This window comes from Crocuta crocuta, unplaced genomic scaffold (genome assembly GCF_008692635.1).
Source record: "Crocuta crocuta isolate KB4526 unplaced genomic scaffold, BGI_CrCroc_1.0 scaffold124, whole genome shotgun sequence".
NCBI lineage: Eukaryota > Metazoa > Chordata > Mammalia > Carnivora > Hyaenidae > Crocuta > Crocuta crocuta.
The window spans coordinates 3,615,296-3,642,833 of NW_027551573.1; the positions used below are offsets into that span (position 1 = coordinate 3,615,296).

The 27,538-nt window shown below is 53.4% G+C and overlaps 1 protein-coding gene across 1 annotated transcript; it reads right to left on the reverse strand.

Moving 5' to 3' along the window:
• Positions 1 to 2,266: 2,266 nt before the first annotated feature.
• On the reverse strand, positions 2,267 to 26,566 carry MMP2 (matrix metallopeptidase 2). Its single transcript, XM_077751235.1, has 13 exons — positions 26,506 to 26,566; positions 23,746 to 23,972; positions 22,661 to 22,809; positions 21,500 to 21,628; positions 21,091 to 21,264; positions 18,066 to 18,239; positions 17,360 to 17,533; positions 15,338 to 15,493; positions 13,972 to 14,107; positions 10,326 to 10,462; positions 9,109 to 9,268; positions 4,767 to 4,876; positions 2,267 to 3,161 (listed from the first exon to the last, which is right to left on the reverse strand). The coding sequence occupies exons 2-13, from the start codon at positions 23,895 to 23,897 to the stop codon at positions 3,058 to 3,060; spliced, it is 1,755 nt and encodes a 584-aa protein (XP_077607361.1). The 5' UTR covers positions 23,898 to 23,972; positions 26,506 to 26,566; the 3' UTR covers positions 2,267 to 3,057.
• Between the last annotated feature and the right edge of the window lie 972 nt (positions 26,567 to 27,538).

Sequence of the window (27,538 nt, forward strand, 5' to 3'; positions counted from 1 at the left end):
GAAACGCCGGTGCGAGCACCCACAGCGACCTAGGGGGAGCTTCGCCGGAGTCCCAGCCGGCGGCGCCGTTGCGGGGCCTCCGCGCAGGCGCGAGTCACCTAGACGCCGTCGCGCCTCGCCTCTGGCTCTGAACTCCCCAGCTCTGGCTCCACCCCTTGAGCGCTAGCCCCACCCCTTTAGATATCTGGCTCTTCCTCTTTGGTCATATAACTAGCCCCCCTCCCCACCCTGCCCCAAGTTTCTCCTTCAGAGCAGGGCACCCCGATGAACGACAGTTTAGGCAGAGCTCTCTGCTTGAGAGTCACGCCCATCTGGAGTACCAGTCTCTTTTACGGGGTCTGTGACTGGCATTGGCCAGATCACTATGTCCATGAACCTCAGTTAGCCCCTTCTATAAAATGGGATAAACAGAACTCAGAGAAACAGAACCCAAATCCAGCCATCCCTAGGCTGTACCATCTAAGTGAGTTAGTATATCCAGGGTGGGTTTTGTTTTATGTATTTAATTTCTGGTATATGTTTCGGTTTTGCTTAAACCAGTTTGAGGTGGATGTTTGCCAGTGACAGCTGAGAGTCTTGACAATGGAGATATTGGTACCTGGAGTAGAATCTTTGCACCAAAACATGGGCCGACAGTGGAAGATGGTTCTCTATAAGAAAACTGAGCTTTCCCCAAGGCTGTTAATAGAAAAAGGCAAAAATGACTATTGACTTCCACACTTGATGAAGAAGCTGGCCCCAAAAAGGGAAATAACTTGAGCCATGCCTCCATTTCACCCTGAGGAAGTTCAAGGGCCTATCTGGAACTATATGAGTGGTGGTGAGGCTGGGAAAGATAGGCATTTTCCCAAGACCTGAGGCCAGTAGGTCAAGCCTTGAATGCGGACAAGCAGATGCTGGAGATGGTGAGTGACTTATAATTACCGGCCAACGGCTCACATCGGGCTGGAGGGCGCGGTGAGAATCTGTGTACCTGGGCCCTGGGACAGCTGGTGCTTCACACTTGGCTACTGCATAACCTCAGAATCGTCCAACCCTACTGGAGAGATGGGTGGCCTTCAGCTCCTCACGTAACCTCTGAGCTGGTACTCTCATCTAAGAATGGGAAAAAGTTAGTTTCTACTCCATAAGCTTGTAGTAACAATCAAAACAAAACAAAACATGTAGGTTCGTAGAAAAGCAGTCAAGAAATGCCACCTTTTAGGTATTACGTTGCAGAGCAGCTGAATGTTCTCAGTGTAACAGAGCATGTTAATAATAGTGTATTAGAGTCATGATGTAAGCTTCCTTAGCCTCGGGGGTCTTCAAGTAGGGGCTGCCAGTCCCTCGTGTCTCTTTAGCCAGAAACTTGCCCAAAAGGCTATCTCTTCAGGACCCTCGAGGACCTGAGCCATTGGGCAGGCCATAGGAGGAGAAAAAGATGACACCCAGCCCACCAAGTTCACCTCCAGAGAGTCGTGTCCAATCATGCCCTTCCCCACCAGCCTCACCACGAGAGGCCTGAAGCAACCAGTCTATCAGAGCCAGAAATGGCCTCTGAAATAATCCCAGGCTTTCCATTTCTTTACCAGGAACTCCAAGATTCCTATACAGAAAGGGATGAGGGGTGCGTAACTTGGTGGGAAGGAGGGATAAAGACCTTAACCATTAATAGAAGCTGTGTTTAGAAGGCACACTTGATTTCTCCCTTAGTTATGTTTACTTCGGGTGGCTTTGGGGGTAGGAGAGGGTAATGCTGCTGATTCTGGCCATCTTTGGCCTTGACTTGGGTTGTTACCAGACAGCTATGGTACCCTGGGCAAGTTGCTGATCTCTGGGCCTGTTTCCTCATCGGTAAAAATGGGCTAAGCATAGCCTCCCCTTCTTTAGGCCGTTGTAAAGGTTAAATGAAATGATGCGTGTCAAGTGCCTGGCACATAGTACGCACTCTATTTATGGAGGAGTGTTTTCGTGGTTCAATAGGAGGAGGAGGAGGAGGAGGAGGAGGAGGGGTGTAAGAACTGGTGTTACTGGCAAGAAACTGAGCCTCGGAAAGGAAGGGAACCTTGAATGAGACCCCGCCAGCAAAGTGCTAGAACCAGTGTAATTTCAAAGGCTCTTTCTTCAGGATAGAGGGACTCCTGCTATTTATTTTGGCAGCTCTGACCTTTGCAGCCAATGTCACCTGGGTCCCCATAAGGAGCAGAGATTTAGGCTTTTTAAGTTCCTTCTTCCGCCAGGGGCTGCAGCCCCTCTCTAGGCTCTGCGAAAAAACGCCCTGCAAACATTGCCACTCAACTGGTGTCTTTATTCATACTCGTTGCCATTTCCCATGGGGAACTGTTGAAGGAAGGTGGGGGAGGGCTGAGCGGGGAGCCATGGCTTGGTGTTCCTCCAGCCAGTGGAGGAAGTGACGGGGTCAGGGACGCACTAAGTAGAGTGAACAAGACAACCGTCACTATGTGGGCTGAGATGCATCATGGAGTGACTTCAGACAACCTGAAGTCCTTCTGTCAAGAAATTCAATTCAAAGTGGAACAATAAAAACGATCAGAAGAAAAGAACAAAGTGCATACAAAGCAAACTGCTAACGTAGAAGAGGTCCTAAGGCGGCCAGCAGCGAGAAGCCGGGTGTGCCTCTGTCCCACTGCCCCACACCAGGCCGGGCCGCCGGGCCACCAGTGCCCTCTTGAGACAGTTTCTCTCTCTGTTGGCTCCGAGGGTGCTGTTAGCCACAGAAAGTTGTGGAGGGGGAAAGAGCCCGAAGCGTGGCAGCACCAGGGCAGCCCGAGGCAGGGCTGCATTGAGAATATCAGAGCATCTCTTTGGGGGTGGCTCTGGACGGCTGGCGGGATACGGAAGGGGGGTGAGGGCACCTGGCACGGGTATAATCAGCACCGTTCCCGGGGCACAGGACAGAGCCACTCTCCACAATCTTAAATTACCAGGTAGGGGTGAGGATGCCGATTAACTACAGAGCTGAAGGCTGCCAGGCCCATCTGGGTCCTTCCCCGGCGCTCAGGGCCTGGTTTGGCAGAAGACAATGGAGAGGGCGTGCCTGGAGGAGCCAGAGATGGCTCAGCACCCCAGCCAGTCAGATTTGATGCTTCCGAATTTCACGCTCTTCAGACTTTGGTTCTCCAACTTCAGGTAGTACTCGCCCTTGAAAAAGTAGCTGTGACCTGGGATGAGAAAAAGAGGAGGTTGTGACCATACCATCCTTGGGCATTGTGGCACACGGAAGGTTCCCGGGAGCCTNGGTGCTTCACACTTGGCTACTGCATAACCTCAGAATCGTCCAACCCTACTGGAGAGATGGGTGGCCTTCAGCTCCTCACGTAACCTCTGAGCTGTTACTCTCATCTAAGAATGGGAAAAAATTAGTTTCTACTCCATAAGCTTGTAGTAACAATCAAAACAAAATAAAACATGTAGGTTCGTAGAAAAGCAGTCAAGAAATGCCACCTTTTAGGTATTACGTTGCAGAGCAGCTGAATGTTCTCAGTGTAACAGAGCANTGTAAGATGGGGATAAAGATACAGACTCTTAGAGCTCTCAGCGAGGACTGAATTGGCAAATACATGCTATTGTTAATATAAATAACAGCACTCCGCTGGGCACAGGCACAAGCTAAGCACTCCCCATATGCCAGAGGGGCACAAACGAGGAGGTTCCCAGTGCTTGTCAGGCCTACAGATGGCTTCCATTTGACTCACACAAATTCTGTGTTTTGTTTTGTTCTGAATGAGCTGCCCACCTGAAAATACACATTTCTCACTTCCTTCGAGAACAGCTAGACTATCTAACTATACTGGGCCCCCATTCTCGCAGCAACCATCAGAAGCAGATGGTTGTAAATCCCATGGTGACCCCTGTGCCTTCTGGGTCACCAGAGTCCTCACCCTTCCCTATAGTCTGCCTTACCTGCTTCACTCATTTGTGCTCACGGCCTGGCCCTTACGGGCTCTAATATGTGTGACTCCTGACACACAGGATCTCATTTCCTCGTTTTAAAAGCCCGGCACACAGCAGGTGCTCAATAGATGTTTACTCTAGAAGACAATCCTTAACCTAGCCCCTAGATTATGCACTGCTCTTTCTTGGACATGTGAGATCTTTCACCACCGGAGCTTAGGGCCATGTGCTTAGCATATGATAAGGGCTCAAAAGAAATCTTTGTGGAATTTAATTGAAACCTCCTCTAAAAAGCCAAAGTGGACTCATTTCCAGGACCCTGCAGACCTCCCAGAAGCCTCCTCAGAATATGGTTTTCAAACTCCAAATGCTACCCCTTGCCGATACTGGGTTGTATTTTCTTCAGCAAGGGACCGGGGGCAAATGGAGTTGAGTGGGAGAACTTTGCCACATCAGCAAGAGGTCAGGACAAAGTCCGTCCTGTCTCAAATGGAGCCATCCCTCTGCTAATGGGAGGCAGTCACAAGGCCTCCCGTGGAACCTGAAAGGGCCTGGACCAAACCCCGGAATGAATCCAGGGCACAGAGCCCACACTTCTTCTTCCAGCGGGCCTCCTGCCCTCCCCTTCCCTGGCTCCAGGCCCTGCAGCTGTGAAGGGCCTTTCTGGGTCTTACCGCCCGGAGCCAGCTGAGTGAGCAGAGGTCAGGGGTCTGGACGCCTTCCCAGCCCTGGGCTGAAGGGGCTGGATTGTTTTCCCCGGGCGCCCCTTGCTTCTCTGCACAATGAGGGAGTGTGTGTTTGCGAGGAGCCAGGCCCTGGCTGGGGGCGGGGAGGCAGGTCCTAGAAAGCGGACAGGGGCCTGGGCCGCTCACCGCCACCCTGCAAGTCCACCACGGCGTCCAGGTTGTCAGGGATGGCGTTCCAGGCATCGGCGATGAGCTTGGGGAAGCCAGGGTCCATCTTCTTCTTCACCTCATTGTATCTGCGAGCAAACGGCAGCTGAGGAATCGCTGGAACGTCCCTAAAGGCCAGCCCTGCCCCAACCTGGATGTAGGGGGACCCAGCCGATGGCTCCTGGCTGAGCCTGGGAAAGCAGACCCAGCCCTGCAGGGAGGCGGCCGGCTGGAGTCAAAGGCCAGGGAGCCAGACTGGGTCTGGATCCCGAGCCCACTACTCGTTAGTTATGTGACCTTTAAAAGCCCCGTGAAAAGCAATCCTGTGACTGCTGCTCGTGTGTAAGCAGTGCATTAACCACTTTCCATATGTTTTCTCGGTTGATCCTTGTGACAAACCCAAGACACAGTCATTACTGGAATACTCATTTTACAGACCAGAGGCTGAGAAAGTGCACTCAGCATCCAAGTGGTAATCCACCCCAAGGCTGCCTGCCCCACCCCCACCCCCAGCTGCAAGTGGCTCTCTGAACCTCCGCTTTACCAACCGTAAAATGGGGTTGTATTGAACGTCTTAATTAATGTATGTGGGAAATGAAATAACATGCAAAGCACCCACCTCCCTGTCTGGTACTAAGAATTTGGGAAATGTTAGCTCCTTTACCAACTCTGATCGCTGCTGCACTATGGAGAGCACCGGACCAAGGAGCCCAGGGATGGGGTCCCACCTCAGCATTCTTTCACGGAGCAGTTTGGACAAAGTGCTGCTTCTTCATCCACGTGGAGGTGGGAGATGATCTCATCTGGGACAGCCAGGTTACAGTGCAAGGCGGTACAGGAGTCCAGCCCTGTTAGTCACAGGGCAGGCCTCCCGCCCCCTCCATCCCTGATGCAGCTAACAGGGCACATAGTTATCCTGGGCCGTGCCTTTGATCCAGGTGAATGCCTTGAGAATTAGTTGCCACTGTCTTCTTCCTGGCTAGCAATACCTCCATCTTTTTCATTTTGGGGGAAGACTTTTTCAAACGCTGGCATCACTTTGATTCCATTGCTTTCCCCCTTACACTCAACCTATTTGTTGTTCTCTATATATTTAGCGATCTCCCGTCTGCCGGTGGATACTGCAGGCGTCAAGATAAACGTCTTGTGCTGGCGGGCACTGATTTTCTAGAAAGAGCTGTGTTCAAATGCCATTCCGGGGACAGCCAGGCTCTGCTCTGCAAGGCCTCAGAGTGGATCCTCGTCCCCGAGGCCAGCCCCACCCCCCAATCCTAGACACACAGACTTCCCTGTGGGGTGGGTTTCCTTTTCCACCCCTCACACCAACCACCACTTCCACTTCCCCTCTGCCCACCCCCCGGGACCTGTCAGGAGAGCCGCCCTCCTTAACCCCAGCCACATCAGAAGGCTTCTTGCAAAACCTAACACGCTTCCTCGTGACCTGGGGTACCAAAACCAAGTCTTCCGCCCGAAGTCCCAGCACCTCATCCACGACAACCCCCAACACTACATTCTCCCAGAGTGATGACCGCCCCAAGCTATGTATCCTGTGCTTGAACTTGCCTTCATTTCTTTCTCAGCCCACCCACAAAGGACAGGCAGGGCAGGAAGCAATCCCATTTTATAGATGTGGAAACTGAGGCCCAGAGAAGTGAGCCGATTTGGTTCCAAGTTCTTCTCAGCCAGGAAGAACAAAGCATCAGGGCACCAGAGGGCTCTGGCTCTGAAGGAGTCTGGAGCTCTTCACCTTCCTCTCTGTCTGCAGGCTCCTACAGTGCTTCCTGCCAGCTGGTACTAAAAGGGTTCTTTCTCTGACACCTCATAGTTCCCCACAGCTGTGGAAACTGGCAGTGTAAAGCAGGTGTTAAAAACACAGACATGACTGTCCCAGCTTTTCCACGGGGGTACCCTTGAGGTACCTCGGCCTCAGTTTCCACATCTTGAAAATAGGGCTAAAAACAGGATCTACCTTTGAAAAGAAAGAAAGGTGAGGGGCACCTGGGTGGCTCAGTTAGTTAAGCGTCTAAGTTCAGCTCCGGTCACGATCTTTCATGGTTTGTGAGTTCGAGCCCCGCATCGGGCCCTCTGCAGTCAACACAGAGCCCACTTCGGATCCTCTGTCCCTCCCCTGTTCTCTCTTTCTCTCTCAAAAATAAGTTAACGTTAAAAAAAGAGATAAATAAAGGTGAAATGCACAGCCTCAGGCCTGGGATGAGTCTGTCACGAGAGCCATCATCGATCTAGTGTCACATGTTCATGCCCAGTTCCCTCATTCTACCGTAAGCTCCACAAGGCAGAGCGTGACTATTCCTAGACCACTGTCTTCCAGCACCCAGCTAAGTGCCCGGCACATAGGAGACACTGAGTATACATTTATGGGCTTAGTGGAAGCTTCCGGAAGCAGGGGCTGAGTTCTCCCTGGGATAGACTAGGGGATGCCAGGCTGGAGGCAGCTGCCTGTCCTCTGTCATCTGGGGCTCTCCTTCCTTCTCCAGCAGGGAGGCCTCTGGGGCCTCTGCGGACTGGGCTCCGGGAACAGCATCTCCAGCTCATGAACTACCTCTTTGGGGAGGCACTTCTGTCTCTTCTGGAAACCCAGTCCGGAGCTTCCAATAAGGCCTTCAGCTCTGCTGCTTTTAAGTCAGATTCACTGGCTTTCTAGAGCAGCCTGTGCATCCTGGACCCCAGCTTTGGGAAGTGGGCTTGTTGCAGAAAGGGCTTGGGAAGCAATAACTCTGCCCCAAACCCAGCAACGCCCACACGTGCATGCGTATACGTACCCAGGCGTGCTTGTGCACACTCACGTTCACACGTGGAGGCACCCGTCCTGTGTGTTCACATGCACAGGGGGCACGGGAGAGGGGTCAGAAAAGTCCTGCCAGCACCACGGTTTGTAGGCACTAGAGATGCTCTAGGCCTCTAAGGTTCACGTTCTGGGTGTCTGTGCCCCTCACTGTCTGCATACTAAGATTTAGAGGTTCAGGGCGCCCACCAGGCTGAAATGCTATTTGCAGTACGTGCTTGTGCAGAGGGCTTTTCCGGAGCCTGTGGGCTGAAAGCCTGGCTGAGGTTTCCTGGCTGACTGTATTCTTTCTTGAGGCTCGAGATATCCATCAGCTTAAGTTGCTAAGTATCTTAGCAATATGTCTGGAATTCCTCCCTGACGCGGGCAAACAGCTTCTGAAGGCAGGGCAGCTGGGGGCAGGGTGGTGGGGAGCCGGGGAGAGGGGGGGAAGAGGGAGGCCTGGGCAGAAAGCAGGACTGTTTCAGGGAAGGCCGGCTGAGGGCCCAGATGCAGGGGCAGCCGCCAGAGGAATGTAGCAACCCCCCCTCGCACCAACCACCCCTTCCACTTGGCTGAGTGACACTGAAGGTACAATAGAGGGACTTGGGGTTTGGGGACAGGAGGGGCAGTTATAATCCTGGCTCTGTGGCCAACACACTTGCATTTAAATAACGGAGACACGTTATTTAATTTCTTTGGACCACAGCTTCCCTTTCTGAGAAATGTAAAGAATTCTAATCAAATTCCAGAAGTCTGGGTGGACTTTCCCTGACCATTCATGGATATTGGGCTCCCTGACCATGGCCTCTTGGAATTGAACCCTTTCTTTTTGATGATCTAGAGCAGGGTGTAACCTGCTCCTGAACTGGCCCACGGACACTGGCCCCGCGGCAGACATTCCAGAGGGTGCCTGCTGCTTCCCGTGGGGCCTGACCCGGATGCACCCATCTCTGTCTTCACCATATTTTGCCCTCTGCCACCCTGCCTTCACCACCCCCATTTCTGAGGGCCCCACTATCCCAGGTACAGTAGAGAAGAGTGAAGAATAAAGAGCACATTCTCTGGGAGCCAGAATTCCCAGGTTCAAATCCCTACCTGACACAACGTGGCTGTGTGACTTTAAGCCAGACACTTAACTTCTCTGAACCCCATCTTTACCTTATCTGTAAAATGGGAATAATAATAACACTACTTATCTCACAAAGCCCTTGGAATAGTGTCTGGCATATAGTGTCAGGAGTAGCAGCTGTTACCCACTTCTTCAGCGAGTCACCCCCAAATGGGAAGCCCCAGACCAGACTTAAGAGAAAGAAAGGAGGTTCTGACCAGACCCATACCAGCAATGCGCACAAGGATGCTTCATCGTTCGGGGACTTCTCAGAGGGCCTGCGGCTCTGGGAGATGAGAGGCCAGAGGGGGCACATCCGTAGCCCCAAACCTCTGACTCTGATCCAGGAAACAGGAGACCAGAGTGTCCTCTCCCCGTCCACACGGCGGGCTGTGCTGCCTCCTTTTCGCACCACCCCAGCCCCTCACCTCCAGAACTTGTCTCCGGCAAAGATGTAGGTCTTCTTGTTCTTGCTCCAGTTAAAGGCGGCATCTACACGTTGGACATCGGGAGGCAGCCCCAGGCTGGTCAGCGGCTTAGGGTACCCTCGCTCCAGGGTGCTGGCTGAATACACCCAGTATTCATTCCCTGGGGCGGAAGCACAGCGCGAGTTGGGGCGGCAATCCTCCAGTCTGGCCTGTCCCTCCCTCCCTCTGTCTGCCGGGGCCTCACCGTGGCCATTGTCCCATTCTCATCAGGGACACGAAGTCCCGCTCACTTCTGGCTCAGTGCCTAGAATCCAGACTCACATATACGGTTTCACAAATTGCACAGAAGTAGGGGGGCCAAGGAAGTGAGTGAGGTGAGGGCGGCGCGTCCCTGGCTCCCTCGCACGCTAAGCCACGTATGCTACGTGCCACGCTTGCCGTGATGACCTTTTCCCAACATCGCGTCACAGCCCGCGGTCACTCTGGGACGGAGCAGATGGGGAGCTGGCTGGCGGAACGCATACCCTCGGGCCACCAAGCCTTCAGCTCTCCAGGAAGCAGTCCCTGTGGTCATCCCTCGGACCAGGACAGTGTCTTATCAGTCCTCCCTCCTCTTTAGAGCCTTATGGCATTTCCTCCTGCAGCCTGCTTTTCTGGTTCCCCCCCCCGCCCCGCTAGCCTGTGGGCTCCGCGAGGGCCAGGGCTGCATCCCTGGCACAAGGTAGGTTCAGATGATGTTGAAGGAGCAAGGTTAGCATGTGACCCGACCCTGAGAACGTTTCCCACTGACAGAGACTTTGCATCCTACTGTTTGCTCAGAAGTTTGCTTTCAAGGAATTCATCCTGAAATCCATGGAAAATACACGTATTCTCTTGAAATACATTTTAAATGTTAGAAATCAATCGCCTTCTACAAACTTCTAACTAGAACAGTCGTCCGCCAAAGGCTCTAGCATTAGAAAAGCACTGGAGACACCAGCGCTACGCTGCAATTTCCCTTCTAGAAAATGCATCCGAAGGATTGAAAGGTAAAAGGCAATGAAATGTCCACACCGTGGGCTAACGCTATTTGATGCTGGGTGTCTGAGCCAATCTCCCGGATGAATCCCATGCTCTTGGAAGTCATGGTTGGAAGAACGGGCCCATAAAAGAGAGGGAGCGGCCACAGGTGCAGAGCCCCGTGGAGCCGAGGGTGAGGCAGGGCCCTTCCCACGCACCTGCAAAGAACACAGCCTTCTCCTCCTGCGGGGCCTCGTACACAGCGTCGATCTTTTCCGGGAGCTCAGGCCAGAATGTGGCCACCAGCAGAGGCCCCATGGGCTTGGTACCGGGTGTCACTGTTCGCCAAATGAACCTGGATTTGGGGCAGGGGACACAGGAAAGCACCCCTTGAGTCGCTTTGCAGTGACTACCGCATGTACTCTTACCTCCCCAAGCCCACTCAAAAACTTCCCGGCGGTGATGCCCTTGGAGAGGGAGGCAAGATCAAAAGGAAGGCTGGGGAAGACTCCCTCTGCAAGATGCCAGGGCAGAGGAGCCTCTTTTTTGTTCCCTGTCTTGCTCCTTCCTCCAGGAAGCCCTCCCTAACTACCTCTGTCCATACCATATTCTTCCTCCTCTGAATCTCTCAAAATCAACACTGGGTGCCTGGAATAGTAGTTCTCTTGTTTTTGTTTTTTCCTTTAATGTCATATATCCTTTACTAGATCAGAAGCCAATTGAGGCAGGGGCTGATGGTACTCACAGCATTTCCTGAATTGAAAGGGAAATGGACTCAGGCACGTGACAAGAGGGAGAACTATTATTTTTGAAGGGCCAACTAAGTGCCAAGCATGTTGTGTGTCTCGTAAAATGAACTCTTCACAATATCACAAGATCGCATGCACTCTTGGTGGCTTACCAGCCTCTGTTACCCAGTTATTTCCCTACCATCCTTCCTCACACAGTTCCCATATTCATGACCCAAGCTTGCCGGACCCAAACCCCATTCTGATGAGCGTAAGCCACTGGTCTCGAAGTGTGATCCCCAGACCAGCCGCAGGAACATCGTCTGGAAACTGGGAACCACAAATCACCGGGTCCCCCTCGAAACCTGTGGGCCACATTCTCTGGGCTTGGCGCCCAGCAACCTGTTTTAACAAGCCTTCCCGATGATCCAAACAGGTGCCAGTGTTCGAGAACCACTGGTCTCAGCCTATCAGAGCTTAGAATTTCCTGGCAATTATTATCGATTCAGTAGTTGCTGTATGATTCACATGAGCCCAACAAGACTGAACGGACAGACTTGTATTTCATATCTGGGGACTCCTCTCTCTCTCTCTCTCTCTCTCTCTCTCTGGATGTGGGCAAGGAAGCCCACAGCGACCACTGCCATGGCAGCCATTGTGTGACCATGAAGGACCCAGCCTTGAGATGAAATCAACACGGAGGATGGCCGTGGAGAAAGCGATCACTGAGTTCTGCCCCTGAAGGCAGCCCTACTCTTGGACTTCATACCACGCGGGGGCAATTTCTCTCTGTTGTCTGAACCGGCTTGCGTTGGGATTCTGTTACTTGCAGCACGAACACCCTGCTGCAGGAAGGCACCAGGAGCCTTGTTGGGCAAATGAGGCTGAGAGATTATGGTATCACCAGAATTCGAATCCTGACCTGACTCCCAAGTTTGAGTTTAATGATCTTGCACTGTGACCTTTCTCAACTTGGCAGTACCTACCACCAATTTCTGCATGTGAAATATTTATCGATTAATTCAACGAACCCGTTAAACACTCACCGACTTCCTTTTGAAAGTGCAGTGTCACACCAGGGACGGCTCCAAACCCGGGCCTGGGCTCTGCGCCCTTTCCTAGGTCCACACTCCTCAGATCCTAGTGTGTGGTCAGGGATTCCTTAGCGGGAAGTGCTCCAGGCTAAGGACAGTGCCGGGCAGTGGGGGACCCCTGATTCGCCTCTTCCCCATCCCCAGAACGGGGACTGCAGGGAAGCACTCACGTCTCTTGTTACGCACTCTGGTTCGGGCATTCAAGGCCTGATGGTACCTGACTACTCACTGCATTCTGAAGCTCAGCTCCCTATTGGCCAGAAGAATCTGCAAAAAGCAGAGCATCTGCGCTCACCCCTCCCCCTGCCAGCCCTTAGCCCAGTGCCTGGACCGTAAGAGTAGGTGCTTCACAGTTCAGGGAACATCTTCCAGCCTCATCAGGCTCTCTGTCCCTCCCCCTGCAAGCCAGGAATTCTCACATCTTTGCAGCTTCCCTCCCACGGCTCCCCCTGACCCAAGCACCCTCCCAAGCTGTCAGCCCATCACTGCCACCTGATCTGCTTCTCTTTTACAGGCTCCCACTCAAGTGCGGCTTCCTTTTCAGAGCTTTCCCTGATGCACAGGTGTCCATGCAACCCTTTTTCAACTGTTTCTGAAATTTTCTCTCTTTCACTCAAATGTGGACCGCTGTCAGTCGCTGTCAGCTCTCCCTGCCTCTGTTTCCCAGATCAGACCGCTGCTGCTGTCACTTCACTGTGCATAAGGATATTAGGGAAATTTGCAAAAATACAAACGCCTAGGAGCTCAGAGATTTCAATCAGGGGGCTGGGGGCGGGTGTCGAAACTCACACTCCTAACATTCCTACCCTAGGGGCCTCTGATATAGGAAACCCATGGACTTCTCTTTGAGAACTCTGATCCAGGCTCCAAGCACACCGTCTCCCACCCCCACTCCTAAGGCACAGTGGTTGGCACGGTCGATGCCACGTAATCAGGTGCTGGTAACACTAGCTGGTACGATCAAATACACTTACCCTGCGTCAGGCATTACACTAAGCACTAAGCTCGTCTAATCCCTACAACAACCCCATGAGATAGGTTAGAATACTATCCCATTTTATAGATGAGGAAATTGAGGTGCAATGGAGACACATAATTAAGTTGCCTATAATCATGCAACCAGTAAGGGGCAGATCCAGGATTCCAACCCAGGGAATCTGGCTCCAAAGCTCATTCTGTCACCTACCACACTCTATGGATGGATGGATGGATGGATGGATGGCTGGATGGACAGATTGCTGAATGGATGGAAGATGGATGGATGATGACAGACTGGTAATAGATATGGGCAGACAGATGAATGACGGATGGGTGTATGCACATATGTATGTATGTACAGATGGATGATGGAAGACCCTTTAATGCAGTCCTAGATACTGACTGCTGTTCTCCAGGAGGACTAAGGCAGCTGAGTGAATGTCAACTCTTGATCAATTGGGTGGAGGCCTTTATTTATAGCATAAAGGATACCACCTCTCCCCTGTGGTTACTTGTTCCCCATAGAGAAAATGATCTGACTATTTGAGGTCAAAGCCATTCCAGGAGAAAGCCTGTGGGAGCCTAGATTATTGTTTCCAATTCTTCCCTCCACCCCTATTTCAGAATTACACATCCATGTGCATTTGCCATGTGACCTCACAGCACCACCCTCTTGGGTGTTGGGTTTGACCATGTGATTTGCTTCAGTCAATGGAACATTCTCAGACATGATGCGAGTGGAAGCTTTACATATGCTTGTGTGGTTTGATTTGGCCTCTTGTGTTTGTCATCTGCCACAAGCAGCTGCTAATCCCGGGAGAATGAGTGACATGCAGAACATACCCGAACCCAAACCACAGCCCAAAGCCAAGACCCCTGGCAGACCCACAGACTAGGAAAGGGCAGAAGGAATGGCCATTGCGGGAAGCCACTGACACCTAGAAGGCTGTCCGATACACAGGACAGCTGTCTATGTGGGCCGTCCTGGGAAGCAAGGGCTGAGGGTACAAAGGTAACGGGGAGCGGACAGAGGGCAAGGACAAGAAGCACGCTCCTGCACTCACCTGTCCTTGAAGAAGAAAATCTCCCCACGGATCTGAGAGATGCCATCAAAGACAATGTCCTGTTTGCAGATCTCAGGAGTGATGGGTCCCAGCGTCGGGGTGGGGCCGGTGCCAGTGTCAATGTCAGGGGAGGCCCCTGGAGGAGGATGCGAGCTCAGACTCTCCCCGGCTCCAGGGGCTCTCCCTCCCCACCAGGCCTGAGCCCCCAGGGCTGCCCACCCAACCTGCTAAGGGTCAGAAGAAATAGTATCCTGGCCCTGGAGTGAGGCCGGGTAAGACACAGAGATGAGCCTGGATGCGGCAGGAGGTCAGTAAAGAGAGACCAGGATCCTGACCAGCTGGTTAGTACTTTATAAAAGCTTTTCACCAACATGGCCCGAACCAGTCTTCACCACACCCCTGGCCGTTATTACTCCCATTTTACAGATAGGGAAACTGAGGCCCAGAAAGGGTGAGTGACTTGCCCAAGGATTCAAACCCAAAGGTCAGGTTCTGAAGCCCGAAAGAGAGTTAAGGCCAGCAGCAGCCCCCAAGGTGTCCAGCACCGGGGGTATGGAACTTTCTCAAGGATTTGTCCCTTTGCTCCTCGTGGCAACTGGCCAGTTTAGAGATGAGGACACTGAGTCCAGGGAGGTAAAGACCCGCTCCATCTCTTGCTGCTGGGGAAGGGCAGATGCATTTGAACTTGGAGTCTCTCCGTCAACCTGGTATTCTTTCCCAAACCCGTGTGCCCCAGCTCTGTCTTCTACTACTTTGACTTGGTCCAGGCACCACCAAGACCATTTTGTGCTTTTTTTTTTTTTTTCTTAATGGACCTACTCCAGCCTCATCATAAGTATTCCTAAATAAATCACTGTTTTCCAGCTCTGGCTGAATTATGCCTATTACACATCAAGATAAAAGAATGGGGTATGAAAACCAGACACTTTCGCACCCCTCCCTCCACATCATCAGGGTCCTCCAGAGGCTGGGCCACTCTGCCCTGTATTTAGCTCCTTCTGGATTCTAAACCTAACTTGGTTGCTTTCATGGTGACCCCGGGCCAAAAGGGTTACCTTCCTCAGGCCTTCGTTTACTCACCTAGAAAACAGACAGTCAGTTTCTCCCCAGCCTACAGCCCCGAGTGGCTCCGGGGAGCCCAGAGGGAATGAATACTGGTGTTATTAAGAAAGGAGAGGGACTATCCAGGGGTCCCCTGGGGGGTTGCTCTGATACTCCCAGAACTGATCAACGCTCCTGTCTCCTGGTTTTAGCCTCCTGCAGTCCTGGAGAGATGGGACCTTGCTGGTCCCCAAGCCCTGGCCTCCATCCAGGGCTGCACGACCTCCCCAGACCCCTGTCCCGAGGCCCCCACACGGAGGGTTACCATAAAGCTCTTGAATGCCCTTGATGTCGTCGTGGGACAGGCGGAAGTTCTTGGTGTAGGTGTAAATGGGAGCCATCAGGGCCCCGGGGTCCTGGGAGTGCTCCAGCCCCATCGCATGGCCAAACTCATGGGCTGCAACCAGGAACAAGCTGTACCCTAAGGGGCAGAGAGACGAGGCGGGGGGCGGGGGGAGAAGAGAGAGGATGGGGATGCTGAGGACATCCCCATGGTGCAGCCGAGAGCCTCGCAAGTGGCACGTATTGATCTTTCCTTCTCCCGAATATTCTGGGACTGAGATACTATGCCCATCGCTTTCAGGTCGGGTCAGCCAACGTCCCTTTGTCCCTCCCCAGGGTGGGCGGCTGCTGTGTGCCATAAAGGAGAACAAGTTAGCGGCCGCAAACCCTCTACTTGGGGTCCCATTTGTTTAAGAAAAAACTTGCACTATAGGGTCTCGAAGAAGGAAGGGGGTGGGCTCACCAGTCCCGCCCCAGGGGAAGTCATAACCTTTCCCACTTGGAGAGGTTGCTCAGCCACAGACAGAGGGCGGGGGGCAGGCTGAATGGGGTCTCCCCAAAGGATGTGTCCAGGTCCTAAGCCTGAGCTTATGTGGAAGTAGCATCTTTGCAGTTAAGACGTGAGTTAAAAGGAGGTCATACAAGAGCAGGGCGGCCCTCCATGCAGTGTGACCAGTGCCCTTGTAAGAGAAGACACACAGAAGGCCACGTAAAAACAGAGGCAGAGATTGGTGCCACGCAGCCTTCAGAGGGAACGTGGCCATACCAATGCCTTGATTTTAGACTCAGAGAGAAGAAATTTCTGTTCTTTTAAGACACCCAGTTTGTGGCACTTTGTTACGACAGTCCTAATGCCACGCCAGCTCTGGGGTCCTTAGCCATTCCAGCAGACGGAGGATCAACCTTTACACAGAGGCTGGAGCAGAGCGAGTAATATCAGGGTATGTCCCAGCGTGGCACTGGCAGGGGTTAAGAAAACGTCTTTTGGCCGGGCTCCGGCGGTTAGCCATTACCCAAACTCTACCCCCTTGTGAGTAAAGAAGAAAAAAAAAAGGTAACATAAAAAGAGGCTGATCTGATTCTGGCCAGTCCTGGACCAGACCTCTCATCCGGCCACCTGGTGTCACCAGGGAGCTTTAAGACCAGTGCACTGGGGGGCACCTGGGGGCTCAGTCGGTTAGGCTCAGGTCATGAACTTGTAGTTCGTGAGTTCAAGCCCCACATCGGGCTCTGTGCTGACAGCTCAGAGCCTGGAGCCTGCTTCAGATTCTGTGTCTCCTTCTCTCTCTGTTTCTTCCCTGCTTGCATTCTGTCTCTCGCTGTCTCAAGAATAAACATTTAAAAAAAGTAAAAGAAAAAAGAGCAATGCACTGGGCCCTGCAGATTAGAGTGGGCTCAGTGGCCCCAAACACCTTGCTCACTGCACTGACCACATAGTAAGGTCATGGCCTATCCCCTGGTCATGCTCTCGCCCCAGCCTGTGAGCCCTGGGGGGACAGAGAGCTGTCTTGGGTGCTATGTTCTCAGCACTCGGCACTATCAAGGTTCCCTCCAACCCATTCACAACTTGGCAAAAGATGGTGCCAATGGGGCATGGAGAGCTCTGGAGAGTCTCTCGTGCTGTGTGGAAGTTGGTGCTGGAGAAGAATGAGGCTACTCCTGTTTTCCTCTCTCTTCCTGCCCACCCAGCTCCTCACAGGCAGCTCTCCACTGGAGGGGAATTGATTGCCTCGGAATGAAATCATTCTCTGGAACTGGGTACCCCGTGCTCAGCACTAAGACATTTTGGGTAGTCACGGCCTCACCTGGACAGGTGGTCAAGGTGGAAGGGAAGAGCCCCATCTCCCCGGATAGGCGGGGCCTCAGCCACAGTGGTGCCTCTATCAGCACAGGCGGGTATCTGGGGGGTGGCGTGGATGCCAGAGGTGGGTGGGGGCCCGGGAAGGTTTCCAGTGCGGGGTGGGGCGGCATCTGGTGTTTCCACCCAACAGGCAGGACGCCATACCTTGGTCAGGACAGAAGCCCCACTTGCGGTCATCGTCATAGTTGGCTGTGGTCGCGCACCACATCTTCCCATCGCTGCGGCCCGCGCTCGTGCAGCTCTCGTGCTTGTTGCCCAGGAAGGTGAAGGGGAAGACGCAGGGGGCACCCTCCGAGTTCCCGCCAACAGTGGACATGGCTGCGGAGTGAGGGACATGGCTGTGGAGTCAGGGGGCCGTAAGGCACCCGAGGCCACCACTGGGGAACCACACGAGGTGGACGTGAACAAATCACGCTTGCGGAGCCCTCGCTTTGGCCCTGGGCACTGGAGCAAGCACTTCTCCACAGCCCTGTGCAGTGGGAACTGTGAGTTATCCCATTTCACGGATGGGAAATTGGAGCTCAGAGAAATGAAGAAACTTGCCTGAGCAGAGACTGCTCGAAGCGTCGGGGCTAAGATTCAAACCCACGCAGCCAGATTCCAGAGCTTTAATTAGCCTCCCGTGGATGGGGCTGGAGGGCACCAGAGGCAAAGGGGGCTGGACAGAGCCAGCGGGACCAACATAGATGGCGAGCTGCACCACGTGGGGTCCTGTGGAAGACCCACCTGTGTCTCCTGCGGGAGGCAGGGGCTCAGCAAAAATCAGGGAGGGAGGGGGAGGGAGGGAGGGAAAAAGGAGGAAGGGAGGGGCGCTGATAGGTTTTCTGTCATCAGAGGCGGCGACACCCACCTGTCTCGGGGCAGAAGCCATACTTCTTGTCTCGGTCGTAGTCGTCCGTGGTGCCACACCAGCGGTAGCCGTCGGTGCGGCCCTCGGTGGTACAGCTGTCGTAGGACGTTCCCTGGAAGCGAAACGGGAACTTGCAGGGCTGTCCGTCAGCGTTGCCACCCATGGTGAACAGAGCTGGGGGTGAAGGAGAGACGGAGAGGGCGTGAGTGTGGGAGGCCACCCCCCGCCGACCTGGGAATGAGCTCGGTCCCTGCGTGGGCACAGGGCTGGCTGGGCGCCAACCTGCCAGTTCACACCAGTGAGGCTGCAGCATCGTTAAAGACTAAAAACCGTCTATGCCGGTTGGTAAGCTGCTGCTTCTCTGGGCCCCTGGAAGGTGCTCCCGCCTCCCCAGCCAACTGGATCCCTCCCCTGGGACCTGATGGACCACCTCCCCTCCTCCCAGCAATGAAATGGTTAAAACCTGGCACACAGCGTGGGGCCTCCAGAGCCCTGCCCCTGCCCCGACCCCAAGGTGACTGTCCACTCCGCCTGTTCCGAGCCCAAGTCCATGGAGATGGCTAAATAGATCCCCCGTGGTTTTTGGCAGGATCACAAATCTTTCCATTCGAGAGAGGGGAAAACTGAGGTTCTGGGAAGGCTGGTGTTCTGCAACTGCTCATGGTCATCTCTCTCTTGCTCAGCCTTTGCTGCACGCACGCACGCACACAGAAAGCTTCACCTCCCTTTCAAGCCCAGGCGCTTTCCTGCCCTGCCCTGCTCTGGTCTCTGTAGGAGAGAGAGGAAGAGAGGAGGGGGTGGATGGAAGGGAGATGGTGTCTCCAGATATCTTTTCATATGCGCTCCGAGCTCCCACTCTGACCTCCCCGAGACAGAGGCTATATGCCTGGAGAATGTGGGGAGAGTGGGATTCAGAGTCCGGGCTTGTCCGTCTTGGGCTCTTCCCCTGCTCCCCCGATGCCTTCATCCACCCCCAAGCTGCAAAATGGTGTGTCTCTGGAATTGCCAACTAGCAAAACCACAAGTGCGTAACAAGGACCATCTGTGCACGGTGGCGCCAGAGGTGACCTCATCAGCCCCCGTTAACTCCACCATGACCAAACTGGGGGCCAGGGACCACAGGATCACCACCCCATATCCTCACTACTCCCCTCTCCCCAACCGAGAGACCTTCCCCCGCAACGCCAGAAACAATGAGACCAAGGGAAGAGCCACAACTGAAGCCAGATGCCTTGGTGGCTTCAGAGAGGGAAAGGCCAAGTGTTAACCTTGAGGTAGGCCAGCCTGTCTCTGGTCTCCCAACAGCTGCATTTCTACCACCCAGGAAGCCCCCATCTCCTTTCAGATCCTGTCCCCAACAAGGATGAAGAGAAGCAGTCATTGACTCAGAAGTCAGGAGGGGCTGAGTAACCAGAACTTCTACCCCAAGACCGACCACGTGCATGTTGTATGTACTTGCATCTGGCTCAAGACCAAGGAAATGGCTAACGTCCGATGCAGGGAAAAACCAAACTTATGAATTACAGCTGTTTCCACTTCCATGATCAAGGCATTCTGTTCTAATCACAGGCACTGACACATGGCAAGGTTATCTCTGCTTGAATCCCCACTGGGAAATGCCAGAGACAGAAAGCGTCTTTGTTTAAAAATTTGACTTACTAATGGTCAATAACTTGAACTCTTACTTAATACAAAGTATCGCGTGAGCTTTGGTATTAAAAGTGTAAACAGGAACACCGTTAACTAGCTCTTTGTTTCTTTCCCTCTGTTAAGATGTCTGGTGTGCCGAGAGATTCACAAACACGTTAACATTACAGCCAAAAAGTCAGGGGCATATATATATATACAGATATAGATCAAAAAGACTTCATGGGATGGGGAAGAAGCAAGTATTAAAACAATTAAGTTTTGCATTTTCTCCCATTTTTCTTCCAGTTTTCTGGGCTTTTGATCTCCAGATCACTAAGATGATGTAATCTAGAATGAAGATGTATAGGGGCGCCTGGGGGTGTTCAGTCAGTTAAGCATCTGACTTCGGCTCAGGTCATGATCTCACAGTTCGTGACTTCGAGCCCCACATTGGGCTCTGTGCTGACAGCTCAGAGTCTGGGGCCTCCTTTGGCTTTATCTCCCTCTCTCTCTGATCCTCTCCAGCTAGTGCTCTCTCTCTCTCTCTCTCAAAAATAAATAAAGATTAAAAAATTTTAGAATGAAAATGTATACACTGTCTTTTGATGACTTCTAGTCACGAAGTATGTCTCATCGTGAAGGATCTATTTAAAAAGGATTGAGTGTGTTATGTCCATACCCTTAACCCTTAAGGAAACTCCCTGCTCTATATGGTTTCAAAACATCTGAAAATTTTGTCTCAAACGTCGACAAAAAAAACACAAAGATACTGAATCAAGCCTAATGCCTTTGCCGAGACACAGAGTTGCAGACACAAGAAAGGAAAGACAGAGATCCAGAGAGGCAGATGGAACAGCCAACCCCCTCCCCCCCCCACCACACACACACACACACACACGCTGGAAGAGTCAGCTTCAGAACCGGGAACGATGGCTGAAATTCCCAGGCCTGTGTCCCCAAGCCAGGTTGGGTACCGGTGTCTGAGCCTCGCCTTCGAATCCTGCTGTGAGGCTTCCGACCCATCCCCCAGCCTCTACCTGCGTCCTTAGATTCCCCAGTTTTGGCCAGGGAACCACTGGGCATTTTAGTAATTCTAAATTCCTTCCCATGCACGTTAGAAAAACAAAATGAGCACATCAAACCCGTGATTTCACACACAGTTTTGCTAATGGCCAAACAAAACAACTGATTCACTGAAAGTGTGGTGTAAATAATTGTGCAGATGAGAAGGACACGGCAATGGCTCAGATGAGGACGGGAGGGCCTGAGTTAATGAAGTGGGGCGCACTGGCCGACTGGCAGCGTCGGGCTTGCAGGGCGTGGGGCACAGGCGGGGAGCGGGGAGCCCGGGAAGGAGGAGGCTGTGGGGAAAGACTGGGGCCAGGTGGACGCTCACCTTCGTGGGGGCAGAAGCCGTATTTGCCATCCTTTTCGAAGTTATAGGTGGTGGAGCACCAGAGGAAGCCGTCGCTGCGGCCTGTGTCCGTGCAGCTGTTGTATTCCTTGCCGTTGAAGAGGAAGGGGAACTTGCAGTACTCCCCGTCGGCGTTCCCGTACTTCACACGGACCACTGAGGGCAGTGCGGGGTGGAGTGTGAGCCCCTCCAGGCCCTTCTTTGGAGACCAGGATTCTGACTCGCCCGGCTATGGGACTCCCCCCCCCCGCCGTCTCTCGGGTCCCATCAGAGCAGATGGAGGAGGGCACGACTGTGCCCCCAGGGAAGCCACAGTCCTTGTTGCCAGGGCCACAGAGGCACACAGAGGCCCGGAGAGGAGACCTGGACGTGTGGATGTCCACTTTCTTACCTTGCCCTTCCCCTAGGGTCCACAGCTCATCGTCGTCAAAGTGGGAGTCTCCCCCGACACCGGGGCCCGGGGCAAAGGCATGAGCCAGGAGCCCATCCTTGCCATCGAAGGGGTATCCATCTCCATGCTCTGCAATACACCGGGTCTCAGCTTCTAGCTGCTCCTGCCACTCCCAGCCACAGCCCAGCCCGGGGTCTTGTAGCTGACCTCGCAGCGTGCCCTTCCCTGGACGGTTATCCAGCACGGGGAGCACAGCATCTCAGTAGGGAGCTAACTTGATTGTTACCATCTTACGGTCTTCACTACCCCCTCAGGTCTCTATAGTCCCCGGTATCTCTACCGTTGACCTTCACTCATGAGGTTATAACCCCTCACAGACTAACACGCCACACCAGCATCCTCACCACTCACTCTCACTGCGCCCACATCCACACCATAGTCTACATCACCTAGCCCACACTCACTGCCATTTCAGCCCCAGCGCTTATGCTCAAGTCATACCATCACCGATATCCACAACATTCACCCCCATGCCTACCTGGCCGCCCACGTCCACACCATCCACCCCCATGTCAACACCGTTGCTTGTGCCTGTGCCATTTACCCACATCGCAATACCACTCACGACGTCCACACTGCCCACCTTCACGTCTACACTACTGCCAGTGTTCACATCGCCAACCCACATGGTGTCCTTGATCCCAGGTTCTAGTCCGCTTACTTTCGAGTCTACACTGCTCCACTGTTTCTGAGCCACCCTCACATCCGGAGCTCCTCAGTGTCGCCCCGGCATTAGCCAACAGAACTTTCTGTGATGATCGGGACATTCTTGGTGCTGTTCAGTTCAATAGCCACTCTTCTCATGTGGCCACTACGCACTTGAAATGTTGCCAGTGTGACTGAGGAACTGAATTGTAAGTTTTATTTAAATTTAAATGGCCCCATATTGGGCGGTGCATGTGGACCACTTGCCATCAGGATTTCACTGCCTCCAGGGTATACACCCCATCACGTCACCTGCCGCCACGTCAGTGTGGCTCTCCAGTGTCTCCATCTTCTAGTCTCCTGTCTAGGCTATGCTCAGGACCCCTGTGCCCCTCTAACAGCCAGACCGCCCACTGGTCTCCACACTGGCCCTCTGCTGACCCCCCTTCTGCCTACCCCAGCGGCCAAAGTTGATCATGATGTCAGCCTCTCCATCGTGGATGCGAGAAAACCTTAGCGGGGTTACGTCACTCCAGACTTGGAAGGCACGCGCAAAGGCATCATCCACTGTCTCAGGGTCCAGATCAGGCGTGTAGCCAATGATCCTGGAGGAGACAGAAACACGTGTGAGCGTGCCTGTGTGTACAAAGGAATGTGAGGGGGCACACGCACACGAGCATGTACATATAGGTACAAGTGTGTACATGCAATTGTGTGTGTGACCATGCCTGAATGGTGTGTGTGAATGTGTGTGCATGAGTACAGGGGTGCGAATGTGTGCCTAAGCCCGTGACGGGTGCATAGGCTTCGGCACGCACGTATGAGTATGCGTGAGCGGGCAGGTATATGTGTGGGTGCATGTTAAGCAGAGCTTACCGGGAGAACAGCCTACCCAGAATGCCTTGAGGGTCCGTGGAGCCCTAGACCCGCCCATACCTCCATGCCCTGGGTCTCATTCCTCACCTCTGGCTGGTGGGCGAGGAGGCATGAATAGTGCCTTAAGGGGCACAGAGCAGAGACCTCACCCTTGGAATCGTGCACGAGCCCCACAGAGCAGAGTTCTCAGCCCAGTTAACAATTACTTATAACAACTCTATAATATCATATACAAATCAAGTAGCAATCAATCATCAAATTCCCTCCACCTGCTCCAAATTCCCTCTAACTAATAATAATAGCGTGTTATCGTAGTAATAGTATATATAAAGTAAGGAATGAAGAACATTCATTATGCTCTTAACCGTATGCTGGATGCTGAGAAATCCCTTTATTTGTGACCAAGCTTAGTTCCCAACAACCTATTAGGAAGGTTGTGTTTTAGCCCCATTTTGTAGACTGGAAAGCCAAGGCTCAGAGCGCAAGAAACTAAGTTGCCTGATGGCCCAAGGCTATGAGTAAGTGTGAGATTCAAGCTCTGGTCCATCTGACTCCATTTCCCAAGAATTCCAGGCTCTCACTGGATACCCCCTGGGTCCCCAGGGAGGGAGAAGCAAGGCCCGGAGACTCAGTGTCCCCACAGCCCCGGGGCCCTGCCCTGGCACCTGTATGTGATCTGGTTCTTGTCCCACTTGGGCTTGCGAGGGAAGAAGTTGTAGTTGGCCACATCAGGGTTGCCACAGCGTGGCTTCCGCATGGTCTCGATGGTGCTCTGGTCAAGGTCGCCCGTCTGGGGTAGCCCGAAGAACTTCTGCATCTTCTTCAATGTGTCCTTCAGCACGAACAGGTTACAGCTCTCCTTGGGGCAGCCGTAGAAGGTGTTCAGATATTGCTGGAAGAAACGAACACCCGAAGTCAGGCAGCCACGTTAGGGTGGCACGACCTTGACCAAAGTAGTCAGGGATCCAACGACACGGCATAGCATCCCGGGTTCCCACACTGGCTCTGTGACCCACTAGCTGAGTGACATAAAAGCTGTAAAGCGCGACTTGGAGCACGAATTGAGTGCTTACTATATGCCCTATATAGGTACTGTTACAATCTCCGTCATGCAGACGAAGAAACTAAAGCACAGAGAGGTTAAGGAACTTGCCTAAGACCCCACAGCTCACAAATGGCAGAGCTGGATTTGGATCCAACCAATCAGGCTCCTGAGTCCATGCTCGGAGCTGAAACTCTCTTCTTCCCTCCATCATTTCCTTTAATCCACCTAACCGCAGATGACATAGACGTTGTTTTTTCACTTTTTTTTTTTTTTTTTTACAAGGAGTTTCAAGGCGTATGTGCACAGACTCCAGCCGCAGCCAGACCTGGGTTCAAATCCTGGATCTGTCATTTCCAAAAGAGAAAACCGTCTTGTCTTTCAGGATCTGTACAGCTGGCTCTGCCCTGAGGCTTAAACCACACAGGCCCCTGGGGAGTTTCAGGGACCACCCAGCTCATTTATCTGTTCCCCAAATATTTTTTGACTCCTACCATGTGCTGAGCCCTGTGCCAGTAGTATTGGGGATTAACCAGTGAATGCGACAGAGGCTTCTAGTCTCCAGGGTTCAAATCCCAGTGTGGGGAGCTTGATGGACCAGTCAGTGCAATCTTAAATTGTAAAGGGAGCCAAGAGACCTTATTACGGGGGCCCTGACCTTGTTTGGGGAGTAGTTAGGAAAGGGAAATAGAGAGTATAATAATAGTGATAATGAGAGTAATAACAGAGGTTTACCACATGCCAGGTACCCTTCAAGGTGTCCAGAATTACCTCCTCCTTAACCCTGAGACAGGTACCACTATGGTCTTGTCTGCAGAAGCAGGTGAGATCAAGAAGTTAAGTCACTTGCCCAGCAGACCTGTTGTTAGAGTCTCTCTGATGTGAGCCCATGCAGTCTAAGTGTAGAAGCTTCTCAAGCCTCCTACTGCATCGCCTCTGGGCAACACAGACTTCCCGGTGCTGTAGGAGGTGTGGGGACCCAGGAAGCTTGGTCAGTGCTCCAAAGCTCACCTTCACCCCCAACCAACAGCCACTTCATCAGGCCGGCTCCAGACCCTTGTAAAAAAGTAGCCCCCTAAAAATATAAGTTTTTCCAACCCACTTATCCAGTAGGGACAGAGGCCCATATGTAGGAAAAGGGGGTGGTGTTATCACAGCCCGAGAAGGGGTTCCTAGGGTGCCCAGAAGGTACAAAAGTCCTGTCCTGGGCAGGATAGGGGCCAGGGTGGAAGAGAATGAGATTGCTGGGGTAGTTGAAGCAATAAAGGGGCACACAGATATCTTGTAGGCTGGAAGGAGCATCTGGAGGGGTCCCCGGCCCCAGGCGCTCACAGGGTGAGAGAAGTGCCCCTCGGGTGCCCCCAGCCACCTTGTGTAAGCCTTGTGTAACGCGTAAGGCTGCTGCAGTCGCTCTGTCGAGAGGCCCTCCAGCCAGACAGTTCCTGCGCTGGCAAAACAATGTCTGAGCCACAGCTCAGAGCCCCGCCAGGAGGGAGGGCTGCTTGGCGGCTCTCTGGCCGCCTCCCGGGGCTCAGTCCGCCCCCGCCCCACGCGCCAGGCCCTCCTGCGCCAACCCCTCCCTGCGCCCTGGCCCGGCCAGATCTCTCCTCCCGTCCTCAGCCCTCTTTGGAGAAGTTCGAGGAAACTTTCCGAGGTGCAACCCTTGACCTTCCTGACCAACTTGTCCATGAACCAGGTGAAGAGGACGTGCTCTAAGCTTCCCTCCTGGCCCAAATATCTGCGGAAAGATCCCCTCCACGGCCTCTCCCCAGATGTGTGCCAAAGGTTCCCAGATGTTGGCCAAACTCTGCTTCGCCCTGAGCTCCTATCCACATGTGTGCAAAAGTTAACCCAAATTGTGTGTCAAAGGACCCTCTTCCCAAAGTCCTCCAGGGGTTTGGAAAGATCCTCCATTTCCAAAAGAGATCCCTTTTAGGCCCTTGGCCAAAGGCCGCCGACGCCTGCCAAGGGCCTGATAGCCAACCCCCCAGAGGTGTCCAAACGTTGTTTACAAAGCTGCCCCCGTGCCAAATCCCCCAGATACTAGACAATGCCCCCGTTATTTATAAAAGGGGTCCCTTCCAGCTGTTTGCCGAAGCATTCCCTGCCCTGCCCCCACTGGTTTCTCGCCCACCCCGCTGGGCCCTAAAAGTTGCCAAGTTGTTTAGCAGAGGCCTTCTCCAATTACCAAGGATCCCCACGGTTTGCAAAAGAGATTCCCTCCTTCAGCAAGCCAAAGACCCCCCAAGTCGTTTCCTGAAGCTCTTCCCCATGCCCCGTGCCCACCGCGGGGTGGCTTTTTGGGAGACCCCCGCCTCCCCCGTCCTCGGCCTCCGAAGTTTCCCTCTGAACTTGACTCCCGGCAACCGGCGCGGCAACTCACCACAGCCAGCTCTTTGTCCGTTTTGGGGGCGACATCTCCAGGGAACTTGATGATGGGCGACGGCGCGNTCTCCGCCTCCGGGCCCCGCCGCCAGCCGCTCCGGGCCTGTGGCGCGACCTCTCCACCCCTACCCCCATCCCGGCGCAAAGACTCAGGACCCCCTGCGGGGGAACATCTGGCGCGAGCAGTCTAGACCCGTGACATCCCGAGGTGGGGGNAACCTCCTCAGCGGCACTGAGAGACTGTCAGAGAAAGAGACTTGAGAACTTTAGAGATGAGGACGGAGAGCAGTGCCAGAGATGGACACAAAAGGAAAGAGGCAGAGGGATGGAAGCAGAGAAAGTGGAGGAACCCTCCTTCCTCCCTCTCTCCCTTTCCTTTCGTTCTATTGCGAATATTTATGCATTTGCTTGGCCTCTGGCAGTGTGAGGGGTGCTAGAGGTCCCTACACATGCAAACACGGGAGTTATGGTCCTCGTCACCGAGGAAAGTCACCCTCCTCTCTTAGGAAAGAGAATTAGGAGCTAAGGGGAACTCCAGCAGAAACTAGTCGAGGTGGTCAAGGAGGGCTTCCTGGAAGAAGGGGCTTCTGAGCTAAGTCCTGACGAGCTACCTCCAGAGACACAGGAGTGTTGGGTGGGGGCCTCGGTGGGAGGGCTGATTCAGGCACAGTCTAGGGACTGACACACAAAGGTCCGGAGATGGAAGACAGCAAGGTGCCCTGGAGAAGGTCTGCCTTATCTTACAAAAGGGGGAGGGGCAGCAGGGACCAATTTAAAGAACAAAGTCAGGGCTGAATGGGTCGGGAACAGTGTGGGCTGAATGGGTCAGGAGCAGTCTGTCCCCGAGGGCCTTCGGAGGTCACGGTGATAAGTCTGGACTTTCTCTTGAGAACCGGAAAAGCCCCCACAGTTTGGGTCCCAGTGAGCCTCAGACATGCTCAGGCTTGCCCAGAGGCCGGTGTCCCTGCAGTCACTCTGAAGGGAGCCCCTTGAGAGGGACTTTGCCCCACACGGGGAAGCCTGATCCAGGG